Here is an 18,679-nt window from a genome sequence, read left to right on the forward strand (position 1 = left end):
GTGTGCACAAGATGGTTTCTGGTGACCACAAAATGGTTTTTGGTGTGCACAAGATAGTTTATAGTGTGCACAATATAGTTTATAGTGCGCACAAGATAGTTTCTAGTGACCACAAGATGGTTTTTGGTAAAAACAAGATGCCTTCTGTTGACCACAACATACTTTTTGGTATAAACGAGACAGTTTCTAGTGTGCGCAAGATAGTTTCTGGTGAACACAAGATGGTTTTTGGTGCAACAAGATGGTATCCGGTGACCACCACATACTTTTTGGTGTGCACAAGATAGTTTCTGGTGTATGCAAGATAGTTTCTGGTGACCACAAGATAGTTTTAGGTATGAATAAGATCGTTTCTAGTGACCCTGATTTACTTTTTGGTGTGCACAAGATAGTTTATAGTGCGCACAAGATAGTTTCTGGTGACAACAAGATAGTTTTTGGTACAAACAAGGTGGTTTCTGTTGACCACGACATACTTTTTGGTGTGCACAAGACAGTTTCTATTGTGTGCAAGATAGTTTCTGGTTTGCACAAGATGGTTTCTGGTCACCACCTGAAAGTTTTTGTATGGACAAGATAGTTTCTGGTGACCCCGACATACTTTTTGGTGCTAAGAAGATCGTTTCTGGTGTGCGCAAGACAGTTTCTGGCGACCCTGAAATAATTTTTGATGCGCACAAGATAGTTTCTAGTGACCCCGACATACTTTTTGGTGTGCACAAGACAGTTTCTAGTGCGCAAGACAGTCATGGTCACCAGAAATGATTTTGTGCACACCAAAAAGTATGCTGTGGCACAATGAGATAGCTTCTGTTGACCACAAGATAGTTTTTGTTTACCATGCGATAGTTCTGGTGAACAAGACAATTTTGTTTTTGATGTGCATAAGATGGTGTTTCATACTTCACAAAAACACAAAACTTCTTAAAATTATCCTGAAATTTGGGGTGAGCTGCAAATTCACCAATCTGTCATCCCAGCTGTACCTGGAATTTTCCTACCAGCCCCCTAGTAAATTTTCCAGGAGGTCAAAGTGAACCAATGTGAAAAGCCACAGAAAATATTCAGGAAATTTCCTCACAAGTAAACAAAAAGGTATGATGATGATGTCTATATCCTGTGAGCAGTACTACCAGTTTAATCCCTCTGTGAGTAATGAAATCCCTTTATCATGTTTTCTGCTCACATGTAGCTCTTCTCAAAATACAAGTGCATACAAGACTGTGTATTGACATAAAGGCAAGAAATGTCCTGATATCATGTGTTGCTTTGTCTTCTAGTCCTGGGTTGTTCTTTTCACCTCATGTTCTGTCTCCTGAGACCCCACTCCTGTTCAACAAGGAAGTACCTATCTGTGCAATGAACATGTGAACGGACAACTCACGAAGTTTTCAGGAGCAGCTGGAATTTTCTGGAAAATTTCAGGACTGCATGCATGAAAACAGCGTTTATTTCCCTAGTGAGTTAACTGCAGTAATATGTCAGTATAATCCTCATGGTTCATCAGGCAGCTCTGGAGCACATGAGAATCCATGACAGTACTTCAGTAAACAGTCACCATTCTGCACAGAGTGACCTGTGGCATTTTGACCTGCTGTCCTGGTGATAAGTGGAGTGAAAGAAGCACTCAGCAGAGGGGAAAACTGTGACAGCAGGTCTGACTGACACACACAATCATTATCTCCTGAAAAAGCTGGATGTTTCAAGCTGGCTGGAATTTCACCCTGCACCGGGCCATGTTTCACCTCTATGGTAACAGGTTCAAATGTGGCTGGTGATCCATTCTGCCTGGATCTTACTCTTATTGAATTAACAAGAAGTTATTTTAAAAGTAGTCAGAGTATGTTTACACGTCGTTAGAAAAGTGGAATTATCCCATTGATCAGCTAAGATTGGACCTTTAAAATGCATGTAAACACGCTGGTCTAAAATCATGCTACACTAAATTTCTCAAGGTCGGACTAACACAGCTATGGTTGGAGATCCATTTACTCTTGCACTGATTCACCTCAGTCGGGCCTAAGCTGTCATTCTGCACGAGCTCCACAGTTTAAATGCTGGGCTTTGACCCACAACTTGAACAGCATGCAAAGAATAGCATAAAATCAACCTAACCCACCATCACTGAGCTGTCAGCTGGGTTATTTAGACATAAAACTTAGGGCATTTTTGATCTGAAATAAAGTCTCCAGTCAGAAAACAAATCTAAATCAATGCCAGCACTTTAAGAAAATAAAGTACGTTAGAAACCCACTGATCGGCCTGTTTTTCAGTAAACTGTTGTTTTGAATGAGTCAAAGGAATTCTCTTCTCTCCATCCATTGGCCTTACACTGCATTTCAGGTTCACACCCTACCCATTACCTGAACAGGAGCCAATCAAAATGTGCTACAAAGGTTGGGTCCACACACCTATTATGCATCTTAAAATACTGAATCTTAGCCAAATAGTCTCTGCCATTAGCAGAGTTAATCTTCTATATTTTTTCCTTTGTTTTTCTTTATAATGAGATCAACTCTTCCCCTTAGCATTAAGGCTAAGCTGTAATGTATTCTAATTTAGTTTAGACTGATTTTTCTGTTTTAAGAAGCTTTCAGGCTCGTGCATGATTCCTCCTGTTTACAGTGAAACATGTTCTCTGCAGCCCACAGTTTTTTTAAACCAACATGAAAATAAAATTGTAAAAACAACAAATATTTCCTGATCATTAGAGCGAGACGTAATACTGATCATGTTGGTCTGGATTCAAAAGCTTACGGCAACAAGGAGCTCCTGAATGAGTCATGTGCCCTTTAAACCTCGCAGAGTGAGCTGGCAGAGGAAATTTAACCATTTAGTGTAAACTGTGCACACTGTGAGACTATTTCAAGGGCTGTTTGTTTGTCTACGTGCTTAAAAATAGAGATAACCAGTTTTTAATACTTGAAGAACTCACTGATTCAGTTTTTTAACTTGCATGACCTGCGAGACATGTTGATCATTCTTCACTTTAAGTACAGCTTCTCTTATTGCCTTATAAAGATATTCTAATGACTAATCAGCATTTAACATCCATGCTTCTGGAACTCTGCTTTTCTATCCTATTATGGGAAATAGAATATAAGGAGAAAGACTGAACATACATGATTAGTGTGCTAAAATAAATCCTAAAAGCAAATATTTCAGGGCGTAGATGGCCTAGCAGTTAAGCCGTGTCCCATATATGTGGGTAGCCCAGGCTTTAGGCAGGCCTTGGGCTCCTTTCCTGCATGTCTCTCCCCTAGCTCTTTCATCCCTGTATCTGACTCTAGGCTCCACTTTGAATGAAGGCATAGAAAGCCCCAACATATATATTTTAAAAAATAAAATGAGTCCAATGGTTTTTAAATATCTATCTTAACTGAAAATCCAGGGTGTCCTTATCCTATAGGCTTGTTGGCTACTTACATTAGAACAATACGATGAATACATTTCTATTTTTGTGTCCTTATTTTTTGCTGAATGTTATATTTTTGTTTTTTTAAAAGATGAAATTCTAATTCACCTTCTTTTCATCGTTTTATTACTCAATGTGAGATATATTTTGTGCTGCTGTGAATGTTCATTTAACACTGTAAAGCATTGGCTCTGTGTATGAATTGTGCTAATGGACTGTTTTAAGTATTGCACAAAGTCTGGGTGACGCCAGCCATTTGATCACTAAAGGTGGCCTGTGAAGCCAATCTGTGCTGTCGTCATATTGAAAAGGCTGTCTCAAACTTTCTTTAAATGGACCGACACCAGACAAAGAGATGCTGGACCTTAAGCCTCCTTACAAACAGTGACATCTTGCTGATTTGCTGTCATATCGGCTATCGTCCTAATTATGCGTAGCTCATGTCCTTCTTCAACCAAGCTAGTTAAATTATAAGAAGATTTACCTCCTGAACTGCATGCTCCTATGAAGTTGTGTACTATACCAACTTAATTTGTTTTTTTAAACCAGGCTGTAAACATCGGCATTTGACATGAGTGTGGTAATGTGGTAACCTTGCACAGTCAGTGGATTCACAAGAATCCATGTCTGTCAACAGGCAAATCCATCTTGCAAAGCTCCAATCTGCACCATTTGTCCTTGACCCTGAAATGGGTCTGGCCAGTCAGCGTTGTTGCTGGAGAATGAGGCAGTAGCTACATGCAGGGTTTAGTTGTAGAAGTCAATAACAATGGCTGCCACCAGTCAGCACTTAAGCTCAGATGTAGCTGTAGTATAGCAGCAGTGTCATCAGAATTGGACCATATTTCTTTCTAGGGCCACACTTTAAGCTTTCCATGACAGAAAAGATGTTTTTCGCTCTGGCATTGCTTTTGCAATCATTTTGGGCGGAGTTAGGTTGTAATGTAAGCTGGGGAATATAATGGCTGCAATCACATGCTATGTCAGAAACCAATGTTTATCTATTGTGTCAAATTAAATCAAATCAATTCTGACATCCAGTTCACCTAACTGCTTAGTGAAATACAGGATTTTAACTGAGCAGAATTAGTCTGTGGGACAAACCATGGGTGTTGGAGCTGTTTAATATGGGTGAGCCAAGCCCCACACATCCATTTTTTAATACAATCCATGAATGACCCTCCCTTTAACTGTAACTGTGTTAAAAAACACAAACTATTTATACATTTATACTGCATACAAATGGTTTGTATGCCATTTTGTGGATGGATTTCCAGCCTTGTTGGCTAGGCTGGCAAAAAGCAAGAACAATCAGTAGACTAGAATAATGTCAAGCCTGTTACATGTTGGTCTAATGATTGTCAATAAAGACTCCCAAAGGAACATGAAAAGGTAGCAAACTTTTAAATAAAACTCAAAGAACATTTTTAATGTAATGTAATATCTGATCAAAACCATACACCCAGTTACCAAAAGATACATGAATCAGGCAACCTCCGGTCCTGAAAAATGAAGTAAAAAAACTGCAATACAGCGAGTGTCCACCTGAGGCTGGCTGCAGGAACACTGGAAGTCCTGCCTGAACACACGTAAAAAGATGTTTTTTACACAAGAAATAAGCTGGTTTACAGCCTGGTTCAAAAAAACCAAATGTGTCTCATTAGCTCCTCATGTCCTCTCACTGTATGGGGTGAATTTTTTGTACCACAGTTGTTTTGATTATAGTGAGGAAAAACCTCACTGAGCACTGATTGGTGGGTCTCATTTGACTGACAGAGAGTTTGACGGGCGGAAGCTACCTACTCTGTCAACCAGAATGCTAGCTAGCTGACAGGAAGTTGAGCTTAGTGGGCGGGCCGTTAGGTTGATCCAAAGTTCGGTTGAGACGGTGATTTCAGTATGGAAGCCACTGCAGATAAGCCTCAAAGCAGTTTGAGTCTGCCTATTGTGAGCAGACAGCTGACGTCACACAGGGTTTGTCCAGTTATTTCTACAGTCTATGCTTTATTCTCTGTCGTAAATGTTCAAGGGAAAGACCCCTAGCCCTTCATTCAACTGTCGAAACCTTTTTTTTTTACAGTTCTAATGCCCATGACACAAACATTTGTTTTCTTGGCCAAACATGAGAGAATTGTTGGCATGGGAGCGTTATATTAAATTAAGTCATGAAAAAAAAAAAACACATCAATGCTGGCTCTAATTTTGACAATCAGTGCATCTCCAGTTAAAACAGTGTTTGTGACAACAACAGTTAAACAAGACATTATTAATCATGGCACATTGAAATCTACATGGTTTTACATACTGTGTGTCTATAGTTCAGTTAACATCAATGTCTAATCAACTTCCATTAACTCTTCATTTTGTTATGGAATAATTACATTTTATCACAAAGACTGTTTATGAAAGACTCTGGATGTGATAAATGAATAATAAAAGATAAAATGTCTAAAAATTAGGTTATCGTTAATTACTTTTTTAAAAAACAAAAATGAACACAAATGAACAAACAGAGTGGCTAAATACAAAAAAACATCGACTATTAATGAAACAAGAACAGGGGATGCAAGTGGTAAGGTTGTACTGCATGTACAGAAGCTCATCTTCATATGGACAGTTTGAAACTGTGGATCCTTTCCCTGCATGCCATTCCCCACTGGCTTTCCCTGACTTCCTACTTCCAATATTAGCTGCCCTGTCCTCTTGGAATAAATGCAAAATCCCAAAGGATATGTTTTTTTTTTTCTTTTTCTATATTTAGCATTGTAATGTATGAGAAATTGAAGGCATTTTGAATGATGGGGGTCCCTGCAGAGGCTGATGCTGTACAGCATTGGTTCCTATCCTGGAGTCTAGGCAGCAAAATTGATGTGGACTTTTTATACCAGGGTATCAGTTTGGGTCCTGGTTGGGGGGGGGGGGGGGGGGCCCTAAGTGCTGCCAGTAATCAAGTTTAAATTGTAATTACATATCTGGCTCTCCAATAATAAAAATGAGATAACTGAGACTAATCGACTGTTCTCCATGTTGTTTTGCAAATGTTTAGTGTTGACATGTGTATGACATGAATGTTTCTGTGTTTGTTATCTTATTTTGGGCACAAGCGTACATAACCACGCCTTACTAAAGCTGATTATTTCTTATCATTTTCATACATTTTTTCAATCTGTTGATTTGTCTTCAAAGATCTGGTGGTGTTAAGGGTGTTTAAGGTCCATAGAGTTTTATGATGCAGGTGTTAAAACTTCAAAGATGAATTGTTTTAACAATCCTGATCTCAGTATCAATCAGAATAATCATAAATGTGTTTTTGCCCTACTGGAGCAGCTCTGGTTCTCGGTATGGTACAGATGGTACAGTTTGGGAGCTTTGTGAAATAAACTACCATGCAGGGTTGATTTCAGAGGGTAAAAGAATCATGCCACATTACCTTGAATCAGAAAAGACCAGAAGTCTGCTGAGAGGGAACTCACCTGGAAAGGCAGTATGTTGTTGCTGTTGTCAGTCCTGAAGGCGCTGTCCTCCATCCAGGGTTTTGGGGTGAGAGGACCCGGTCTGGGAAATTTAGGGGGTGCTATAACATTGCTGGAATAGGGCTTTTTCATTGGAGAGATGGGGTTCAGGGGTGACGGCACCCCGACACCGACTCCTACTCCGACCCCTACCCCGACACCCACCGGTCTGCGCGGGTCCCTGCCCGCCTGCAGCCCGCTCCAGGGGTTGGAGGCTGTGCTCCACGCGGCGTTCTGGTGATTATTCCAAGCGGAGGAAGGGGCCGAAGAGGACGACGAGCCTTTACTGTTGTTCATGATGGTCTGATAAGCGTTTCTCTGGGGGAAGGGGCCTTGGCTGGGGCTGACCGGGGACCTCCTCTGCTGGGACTGCTGCTGCTGCTGCTGCTGCTGTTGATGCTGCTGGCTCTGCGGGGCCACGCCGATCTGCGGGGAGAAATTCCCCCCGAAGACCGGGTTGACGTGGTGGGGAAAGTTCTGGAAAAGCATGGTCCCGTTCACAGAGGGTATTCCCTGGAAAAAGCTATCGTCCACGGCGTTCGTGGTTCCCGTGGACCAAGTGCTCCCAAAAGAGGAGGAAGGAGAAGACAGGGGTCCGCCGGTCTCCTGGTGGAAGCTCAGCCCGGGCAGGATCGGCGACTCCATCGGCACTTTGTCCTTACTGCTGCCGAGCGCTGAAGCCGCGGGGTTGCTCCCGGCTGACGGGCTCTCCGACTCCGATGAAGAAGAAGTGGGCTCCGATGACGGTGTCGGTGTGGAGGGAGGAGGGTCTACTTGATCTTGCTGATGGTGAGGCTGAGCTTTGTTTTTGTCCATCAGTAAATCATCCTGCATGGTTTGCTGAGCTGCAATAAGGGGAAACAGAGACGAGCAGTTATTCTTATGATCGCTGTAAAGCAGGAGATCGCTGCTGTAGTATCTGATGAAGTGGGACAGCTCGGACACGGAGAGGATGTTAGAGGGAGCAGGCAGCTGCAAAGCGAATGCGTGATCACCCATTTAGCCGAGCAGAAGAAGAGGAAAACACACTTCCCAAGACTACGAGAATGATTCATAAATCCCACAAATAACACACGGGGGAGCATATGGCTGTAGATATTCACCAGATTTCGCCACGTCTCGTTTTTTCCTTCCACGCAGGAACTCCGAGGCTGCAATGTGAAACTGATTCAGAGTGTGTTTTCAGCCCAAGGACCTCCCCTATATTCATTTACATACGTCAGTAAATACAGCTGTCCTTCAGCAAGGTTAAAGGCAGATCTACCTTGACACAAGCACGCCGACTCACGAGAGCAGAGCTTTTATTTTTAAAGAACCGAATCACGCCAGAAAGACGCGCCACAGCCTCTTTACGCACAGGAAGCTGGTGCACAACACTTCCTCACACCAAGGATCCAAACCTAACCCTGCAACTTTTTCCTGTGTTAGCACAAAAATTAAGATAATTTACTGAGTAGGTTAAGTTTTAGCCAGAATAGGGTGAAGTCAGCTAAAATGGGCCATCAGATAAAAATGGCATCAGATTGGAGGAAGTACATTTTGTCCTGCCATCACAACGACTGATCTTTAGTCGTTGCTATAACTGTTTTTTTTTTTTTTAAATGAATCATGATTTTTATTGGCCCATACAGGAAGCGAGCATGTTAAAGCAAAATAGACTCAAACTTGGATAAATGGGAGGAAAATAATATTTAGAAAAGTGTACAAAGCAAATTAATTATGATTAATTATTTGCTCTGTTTTTTTTTTTTTTTTTTAAATCAAAGAAAAAAAAATTTTTTTTTAGGAAAATAGTCTTTTAATGCACTGGCCTGTTTTTGTTAAGCAAATTTGGCTACATATATTTTTTTAATTGGCCACATAAATATTCACTCCTACAAAGTTTGAACCAAAAAATCAGGGTAAAAAGAAGTTTATACATCCAGAGTGTGAAAGCGAACTCATAATGTTCTGTAATAAACTTGTGATGTAGATGTAGTAGGAGGACAGGCAGATGATGAAGATGAGATGAGAGAAGCAGAGGGAGAGGAAGATTACAGCAGCTATATTAGCTGGCAAAATGACAGCGTTAAGAGTTATTTTAATGAGTGCCATGAAATTATAAGGAACTGGCAAACATCACAGGTTTATTTTCTTAGCAAAAAAGCAGCTGTCTTCGATCATTTTAGTGTTTTGAATTTTCAGGAACATTTTTTATTTTTCCATGTACAATGTGACTGGTTCATATCAAACCTTATTCCTACCTTTTAGCAAAGTGTCCAGTGAAACAGTCTAAATGAAACATCTGTACTGCACTTTAGTCAAAATATAACATAGATCAAGCACCAGAGGAGCTTTCTGACCCTGTATAAACCAGTTAATAAAGGCCTTTCTCAGAGTTCTGGTTTTTGTGTGTCTCTTTAGATGCAAATGAGCTAAGAGTTCCTGGATGCAGACGACAGACCTCAACTTTATACCAGAAGTTAGACAGGCGCCGCCATACCTCATCCTCTCATACTGGAATTTGCTTGAACTGAAGAGCCAAAGTTTGTCTTTTTTGTTGTTTTCTTCATGTGTTGGCACCATACTAATGGAGGCAGGTCTGCCATATAAGGAAATACAAGTGGACAAAGAATACGCACTAAATCTGGACTAAAAAGCACAACGATTACATGAAATTGATTTTAATGAATCCATTTATGATCCATATTCACATATCACTGAGCATGGACATAATATGTGACGCCAGATTGACTGGCTGGCCGTACATTAACACTGCTGCCATATTGCCAGAGGCAAGTCCACTGTGTAAGGCGATCCATGTAGATGAGTCAGTGAGTTTCTGGGAGTAAAAAGCACAAATGTTATGTTGAATTGATTTTGATGAATCGTTTTAAAATTAATGATCCTGCCTCCATTCATATGGTGGCGACACATGAAGAAAACAACAAAGAAGACAAACTTCCATTCAGTTCAAGTGACTTCCGATCTGAGAAGATAAGTTATGGCGGAGCCCATCTGACTCCCAGTATGAAATTGAGGTCATCCATCTGCATCCAGGTCACTCTCGAATGAGCCACTTCAAAGCTCGGCCCTTCATCCTTTGAGTGCAGCTGTTTGCTTCCTTGGCTGTAGATGAAGATCTATGAGTGGAGATACCAGGTGGAAGGCTGTTGTTGTTATAATGACTAGGGATACACAGACCAAGTAAAAGCACCTTTATTAGCTTAATCACCAATACGAAGTGCAAATATGAAAACAAAATACAATCTTTACAGTTCTTGCGATGATTTTGAAAGTTCATTTTCTTTTCTTTTTTTTAAAGATATGTTTATGGGCTCTTTATGGCTTTACTTAGAGAGGAGGAGTGGATAGTGTCAGAAACAGGGATGAAAGAGTAGGGGAGAGACATGCTGGAAAGGAGATGCAGGTCAGACTTGAACCTGGGATGCCAACATGTATGGGGCGCGACCTAACAATCTATGCCCTCAGTTTAACACATTTTCATTGGCTCTGCCTTACCCCTCTACTTGACAATTTATCAGTGAATAGTCTACAGTATACGCTACTTCTGGTATCCTAATTTATGTTAAAATATCACAAAACATCAGACATGTCTTCAGCTTTTCCTACCTATTTAAATAATGAGAGGCTAAAACCATGTTGTAAAACAATACAGGGTACACTATGTTTTATGAGTACTTAGGCTTGGTATTGCCACTGGTATAAAATACAGGTATAAGTATCTGTGTATTCCAAATAATAATAGCTACTGTGATGTCATAATTGATAAAAATCCTGAAGATTGAATCATTTAAGACTTTGGCAGACCACAAACAAAGGACTGAGTTGGCTTATTCACATTTTTGTGGTTTGGTTGATGCTCAATATTAGCAAATATACGTGCAAAAATACTTACTATATTTGATGTGTAAATGTCCCGTCTGAAATATATTTTCCAGAACTTATGGTTGCATGACATGTATTTCAAGACAATAGTTTAATTCACTTTGCTGACTGGTCGCCCATTTTAACTGAAAAATGTGGAGTATAGCTGAAAAGTGGACATCTTAATACTCTATTGCTGTTAATTCAAAAAACAAATTTATTTCTTCCACATTTTAACAAATATTTAATCAAGAGGCTTGTGAATTTGTAATCAGACGCTGTGCATAGCTTAGGCTTTTTAATGGTCACTGAACTGATGCCATAAACTGGCCGATTTAACCGTACTTCAACCTAATTATAGCTTAAAGGGGGGCCTGTGATTGGTCCCCTGGGTATCATTGCGTGACTGCCGGTCCAAACGTCTAGAGGCATAGGGGATGTACTCTAGAGTGAGATTAACGGCAGCAGATGAGAAACCAATTTGTCAAATCTGATTGCCAAAATCGATGTCTCTCAGTGGCCAAACAAGCACAAAAATTCCCCCATCCTCTGCATCACTTAATTCAGCTGCCATACTCCTTCTCCACGGTGCAGTAATTGCAGTATAAACAACTGCTGCTCAATATTTATCACCTTCAATTCAAACATAATATGCTTGGTTTCAGTTGTCATTGTTCCTGGTACAAACAGGCAGAGAATGTGACAGTACTGGTGGCACAAATGGCTTGAAATGTAGATTTTCACCTTTAAAATGTTTTATCTTACTTGGATCACCAAGACTATCAACATGAGGAATAACAGTAAGATTTGAAGAGATTAACTTTAGAAAAATCTAACATTTGTTATATGATGGCGTTTTTTTTTTTTTTTTCTGTTTTTTTTTTTTTCTTTTACAATTTTAAAGTCAATTTTAAATGCATGGAAGCATATTGCAATTGCTTGAGAAAACTAAAGTTGGTACTTTTTCTGGATTAATCAGATAATAATCTCTGGATTACAAAACAACTTTATTTAAAATGCTGATAATAATGTCAAAAATATTATCTTACAATTATTGACACATAATGTTTGTCCTTGTTTTAGGCTATTGATCACATCATATTATAATGATTCTGTATTTCTTTAATTCTAATGCTTCTGTTTTAATCTGAAAGCAGGGTCAGGAGTCTAAAATTAACAATGGCTACAAACATATATGCATGGCATCTACTTTACTTTACATGTTGCTGGTGTTGGACAAAAACCTCATATCTCCATTTTTCCTGATTTAATTTGTTTTTTACGAATCGGTTCTTTTGGTCACCCCTTACATGTGTCAGTGGGGTTTTAACTGATTTCAAAGCCATATAAAGGGTAAAAAAGAAACTGACTATAGCCAATAATTGTTAAATTATTGGGAAAAAATGTTTTTTAAATTCCCTAAAAGATGGGGATTTTGGAGATATGAGGTGTTGGCCCAACGACAGTGATAGAAAGCAGCATTAATTGTATGCATGCATGGTAAATAAAGTAAAATAAAGAGGGCTACATCAACTGCTGTGAAAATTGAGTGAGATGTTTCAAAATGCGAGGTGTGTTATCAATGTGACTTTATAAAATTAACAGCTAAAGAATATTTACATTAGACCAAGCACAGGTAAAGAGAAGCAGTGGAAAGCAGGGTGGGTCAAGCAGTGAGTGCACAAAGAGAGGAGGGATGCAGGTGAATGACAGCAGAACTGACAGGAAGTAAGCTACGGAAATTCAGGCAATATCTGATCAAACACTGAAATAAGTTAGAGCTAAGACACAATTATCAGAAGAGCATAGGTGCTGAAATATGACGCTTAATACGCCCTGGAAGTTATTGCAATCTAAAGATATGTTCAGTTACTTAGGATTAACATAGGTGTCATCTACATTTTTTTAGAATTATCAGAGGTCCCCATAATACTAACCTTAGGACACTAACGCTACTTTGTTAGATTTTTAAAAGCCCATGAAGGCTACAAGCACACCCTGAGAATATTAAGATAACAGTTTCACTTTCAGAAAGAGCCATAAAGTTGCCACATCACACTCAGCTGCAGGGAGGTCAATCTGAAATGTAAATAAGACTAAGATATGGCACATCATTCCAAGGCAACACTGGAGCACAAAGAGCAAAATCACACTACATTACATGGCACAGTGTCAAATCATGCAGGTCTAAAACTGTGCAAAACTATAATCTATCATATTATAAATAAAGCTTTTCTTGACTACAGGAGAGCTAACATAAAACCTACATTAAGGCCTGTCAATAACATGACTGCAAAAGAGTTTGAAAATAACTCTGAAGATGACATATGCAGGATTATTTCTGCAGCATGATGCCACTGAGCCCTTAAATTGGGCTTTGAAGGTAGTCGCAATAGCCTGCATTGCACACACACACACACACAGCACCGGTTAATCCGTGTTTTCTCCTCCAGAAGCTGCACCTCCAAGGTCATCAAAGCAGCAGAACCAGCAGCTCACCTACCCGGCCTTTCAACACCTCAAACTCTGCCCAAAGCTCCACATACACATGCCTGGTTACCACGAAGATCGAGGCATCTGAAACGTTTAAAGAAGCCTTGAAAGCCCCCTTTAATCCATATGTGTCCCTGCACACAAGCGGCCAAACAGCACGCGCATACACATATACGCACACACGCACGCGCGCACACAGCTGGGTCGCTCCTCTGTCTCACGTCCAGTCTGAATTACCTTTATCGTTCACCTTTAGGGACCCAGTAAATAAAGGTTTTTCTGTTTGCTTCGGCTGACTTCAGGTATGACAAACGAGCTACCCTTGTACCGAGATAGTCAGCAGTTGCCTCAACAGCTGATTGACTGCGGCGCATGGATGATGCCGAAGTGGATGCTGGGAGTTGTAGTTTCTCGCGACTGCAGTGGCTGATGGGGCAAATTTGGTCCCTGTTGAAGACAGAAGTGAAAAAACAAACACCTAGCCCGTTGTTGATGATGAGCCAGCAGTAAAACCGGTTTTACTTTATGGAGTCTTTTTGTGAACAATAATGTTTAAATAAAACCAACTGACATTAGTTCTGAAGGCTATGTAGCCTATAGTTAACTTTCAGAATCAAGTCTATTGTCTAAAGAAGACTAACCCACTGCACAATTTCCAAATAAATTTGAAATTGAATACCTAGTTGACTTCAGTAGCCTAGCAATAAAGCCCAATAAACACATGAAAGTCTAAAGGGGTTAGAAAACCCTAGATCCAAGATGTTGCAGGATTAGTCCTTCATAAAATACAAATTTTATAAACTCTGCTTTAGCCTACATTTAGGCTATGGGCTTATTATTCGACGTAACTGACTATACATGTATTTCTGTCATGACATTTATTGTGGTTAATATGGTTACTGTAAATGCCTTTAGACATTTTTGCTTTGATTATTGCTCACTAAATACATTATTATTGATTTCACGGTCTTTAAATTTTAAGACACAGCATTTAAAAGGACAGTGTGAAAAACTGGTCATATCACAGACAGGTTCCACACAGCAATTCTCTCTTGTGATACCTGTGGCAAGCAGTGGAATTTACAGAGATGCAAATCTGTTATAAGGTCCCCTCTGTGGTAATGTCGAAACATGCAAGATGCAAATATCAAAGATTGTGGAGTCCATAGGGACCACTGCTATGTACGACTGAAAGGCTTAATGCCAGTTTTAAAAATAAATAAATAAATAAAACAATTTTATATATTTAGGTGACTAAACACTAATTTAGAAAGGCCTACTTAGAGATAACACTACAAGGCTTAATAGCCTGGTTTAAAGTTAATGCTATTAGGTGTGTTTCGCTTCCACAACAACAGTTTAAGCACTGCTCAATCTAAAGTAGTGAGTTATCACTCTGTTAACACCTAGTTTTACCTCATTTGGAGCTTTAATTTGATGAATTTTATCCACAAGAGACATGAAAGCACAGAAAAACTACATTTCCCTATGGGGGAATTTTGTGGGCGCCGTCTTTGTTTTGATGACGCAATTACGCACATGCGTGGCATGCTCCTCTGCGTTACCTCAGAGACAGCTAGTCAATGGAGTCAAGCGGTCACGTCAAACCATTAATATTGGCGACAAACGTTGCCGTCGCTGCTCAACAGAGGATTAATAGTTGAGATAGTGCATCGCTTACTTATATGTGTTATTCAGACGACAATGACATCGAAAGAATAGGTTTATTCGGACTAATTGGCCTGTTTGCAGCTGAGGCGCCCTGTCAACACAAAGGCCTATGTAGGTAGCAAGTTAGCGTTAGCACGTCTGCTAGCTAGGAACTGATACAACATCAGCTGCCGCAAATCTACGGACGTGCAATTTAATGTTTCACCTGTAACGACGTTTATCTTACCTACCGACAAGACAGCGAGTGTTCGTCTCATCGAGTATGGCGGAACCGGGTGCTGTGGTCATGCCGAATTTAGACAGGTGAGTTCAAGTTTATGGCTAGCATGCTAAATGCTGCTACGTAGCTTTCTGTTAGATAAGAATGATGGCCTTAAGGGAGATGTAAACTTTGCAGTCTGTCGGAGACATTCATAAACTAGTAGTTTTAACTTGTGGTTATTTATTTTTTCTCTCTTCTGACACTTTAACTCCACTTTAAATAACACTCATATAGTGTTTATACAGGGCGTCCTCCACGTCAACTGTCATTACATGAGTACAGATTCAAACTATGATGATATATGCATTTTTCCATGTTTATATTTACTTTGATGCCATCCTTGTTGTCCTTCACCTCTGTATCATTTGATTAATTAAGGATTTTATTATATTCCGCACGTTCTATCCGCATAAACGTCCACGCGATCATGTTTACTCTGGTGTTGACAGAGCTGTTTGGTTCGGTTCCTACCTCGGTTTTAGGGTCATAGTTCGGTTAGATTTTGGTTGATCTGGAAAACAAACGATATAAAATGTCATGGATTTACAATTTGAGTTTTCCCTTAAACATAAATATGGAGCTATATAACTGTTCTTGATTACAATGTAGCCTATAAGATAACACACTAAAACATAGGAACCAGTTAAATATGCGCCTGTAGGAGCAATATCTCACACTTTTGATTCATGAAGCTTGCAGCAACATAGTTACTAGTGAGCAACAGGTGCAGTGGTTACTTGTGCTCAATCACTGCTTCTGTATACAAGTAAAGGGTAAAGAAGAGAGTTGTCATGATACAAGGATTTGACTTTGGACATAGATCTAGAAAGAAAAATCAAACTATTGATACCTGTTCCCAGTGGCAGCTGGTCAATATGGGGGCTAGGGCGCTGCTCTTCCCATCACTCTTTCCAAAAAGAGAGGAAAGGTCTTAAGTTCATTGAATACATTTTATAAGCATTAGCTTTGAATATCAATAGATTTATACGAATATAGATAAATTCTATCAAACATTGTAGGAATATGATTTATGAAGAGATTCAGTGCTCCCTGTCTTTCCCAAACAGACACTAAAGTAAACATGTGCATCTTCGTAAGATGATAATGGCACTTTCCAAAATGTACTGTAGATGGTGAATAATACAGCTGCAGGTGTAGTCTGTTACTAAAGCTGGAGGAGAGAGACAGAACAGGCGAGAAGGTGCAAGACTGCCACATCAATAAAACGAAATCCTGCACCCTCGGTGTGTCTCTAAGTTCTTAAGAGTGTAACTGCTGTGAAACAATCTGAAAATAGCAGCGTATTTCTCTGAATCAACGCTTAATTTCTTACCAGCAACACTCTGACTTTCTGCTTTGTCTCGATATTAAGTGCCCACCCCTGGGCTCTGTATATTTCTCTCTCCGCTTGTGGTAGCTTTGGGTTAAAAGTATGACTTCATAGCAAGTTTACTTTCATAACTTTTATACTTGTTGTGCCATCAAACCTAAAATAACACATGACAAAACTGAATGCATGTAAAGGTTAAAAAAGCTGAGTGTTGAAGAATCTGACAACCTTGGTGTCGATTATGAACTGACTTATGTGTGCAAGGGAAGGGGCATTGCCATGCTGGTATCTTCTTCTGCCTTCATAGCTGTGAAAATGCATTTGTTTGGGTAATGTCTGGGTTCCTCTCTGCTTTCACATCCAAGGGATTTAAAAGAAGTTGCAGTTAAGTTTTTAGACACCTATTTTCTTTTTCTAGCTGCGATATTGAGTCTTCTGGATGACATGACTCCTCATTATATTTAACTGTCCCTAAAGCCAAAGTTTCCCCACAACTGTTTTAAAGGAGCATGCAGGTCTTGCCACCGTTTGTTATCCGTTTTCCTCGTGGGTTTTGTTGTGTCTGCTTGCTCTTCTTAGTATGTTGTTTAATAGCATTAGCTTACAGTTAAGAGCATTACCTCCACCTGGATTGGGGTGTGAATACTGCCGTGCTTGATTACTTTTACTGTCCCCTCAAATGATTTTGTTTTTTAACTGCATTCACTGAACATGAACTTTGAATTGTTATAGTTCTGGATGAATACAAAAACCATACAGACCTACTCTTTACTGTTAAGCATTAGAGAGGAGAAGAGTTCTGAATTTGTCACACTCTGAGGTAATTTTTGTAGTGGCACTGAAAGAGAAAACAGTCAACTTATCATCTCTAGTTTACTCCAGGGCCAGTTTTCCCTCCTTCCCCTAGATGTGTAATTTATATAAAACACAAGCAATGAGTTTGTGGCACCACTGATTTAAATCACCAAGAAGCTTTTAGTTCAAGAGAGAAAGCCTAGGAAAGTACTAGAGGATGGGCTGTGAGTGGTTTAAGAACAAAATCAGCTCAAAAACTTTAACACCAACTACCTGTTAGAAATGAAACAGGAAATGTATTTAGTTGTTCAGCTGTTCTTTTAGACCTTTATCCAACCAGGAGAAAACCTACTAAGATGAAAAATCTCTTTTCTCAGTGTCCTGTGCAAATTGGGAAGTAGCACAATTAACAAAGTTTTTGTCAACCCATACAAATGAACAGCCACAAACAAATGTAATGTGCTAATTATCACTATAGTGCACTAAACAACTTTATACAACAAGTTAAACAGAAAATACTTGTTAAAATCAACCTCAGTCAATTGTTTTATACTGAATAGGGTGTCATGGTGAGCAACAATAACAGCCTCATCTGGCTTGCCTCATTACCTCTAAACTGAAAGATTAGCATATTTGAATTTTCTTTGTGCTCTCTGTAATTTGCTCCATCACATCAGTGAAGTGGACCAATAAGGTCATATATGGCTCTTCATGTACAAAAGTCACAAATGTAAACAAACCAGATGACAAAGTGAAAGAAGACTGCCAGATAGAACTATGAGGAAGAGGAAAGTTTATGGAGCACTGGCAACAACATCAGTGCCTATGTGACAGGCTGTCCAGACAGCATTTACTGTGTTATTAAAGCATGGTTATTGCAAACTGTTTAATGATGCCTAAAATTTGAATGATACTTTAACTGTAGAGAAATTTTAACATAGTTATTGTTAAAACCAGTAACAATTGTATCCCCGTTTGGAAGTAATGTAAAAGACTTATGATATTGGATTTTTGCCGATATCTGATATGCCGATATTTTAAAACTCATTTTGGCCAATACTGTTATTTAATTACATTTCTTCCACTGTAAAAACACCAATTCCATCCTGTACTACAAATATTTTTTTCTAATCATTGTTTTCAAATACAGCCATACACTAATGAAATACTTACAGCAGTGCCTTTGGGTTACATGTGCATTACATGCTTCATGTATTGTTTTTCATGTATGCACGTTCTTCATCTCTATTTTCCATGTCCAAAACATGTTATCAAAAGCAGCTGCAACTGCAGCTGCTGAGTGAGCACTCCTGTGAGGGTAGGACAGGCTTTTT

At 39.5% G+C, this 18,679-nt stretch overlaps 2 protein-coding genes across 7 annotated transcripts in view; one reads left to right on the top strand and one right to left on the bottom strand.

Annotated features, from left to right (window-relative positions):
• The window catches only part of cpeb3 (cytoplasmic polyadenylation element binding protein 3), a 105,975-nt gene extending 92,330 nt beyond the window's left edge, over positions 1–13,645 (bottom strand). For 5 of the 6 annotated variants that reach the window (XM_041790182.1, XM_041790181.1, XM_041790180.1 and 2 more), the window contains exons 1-2: positions 13,525–13,645; positions 6,889–7,772 (exon numbers count right to left, since the gene is read on the bottom strand). In XM_041790182.1, coding sequence (XP_041646116.1) covers positions 6,889–7,761 — 873 coding nt within the window. In that variant the 5' untranslated portion in view covers positions 7,762–7,772; positions 13,525–13,645. Of the gene's footprint in view, positions 1–6,888; positions 7,773–8,030; positions 8,106–13,524 lie in introns of those variants that run through there. The other variant, XM_041790178.1, reaches the window with a different exon arrangement.
• A 1,202-nt stretch (positions 13,646–14,847) lies between these two features.
• The window catches only part of march5 (membrane-associated ring finger (C3HC4) 5), a 47,906-nt gene continuing 44,074 nt past the window's right edge, over positions 14,848–18,679 (top strand). The window contains exon 1 of the mRNA XM_041789491.1: positions 14,848–15,261. Within this exon, the coding sequence (XP_041645425.1) occupies positions 15,221–15,261 (41 nt within the window). The 5' untranslated portion in view covers positions 14,848–15,220. The remainder of the gene's footprint in view (positions 15,262–18,679) is intronic.

This window comes from Cheilinus undulatus, linkage group 6 (genome assembly GCF_018320785.1).
Source record: "Cheilinus undulatus linkage group 6, ASM1832078v1, whole genome shotgun sequence".
Classification (NCBI taxonomy): domain Eukaryota; kingdom Metazoa; phylum Chordata; class Actinopteri; order Labriformes; family Labridae; genus Cheilinus; species Cheilinus undulatus.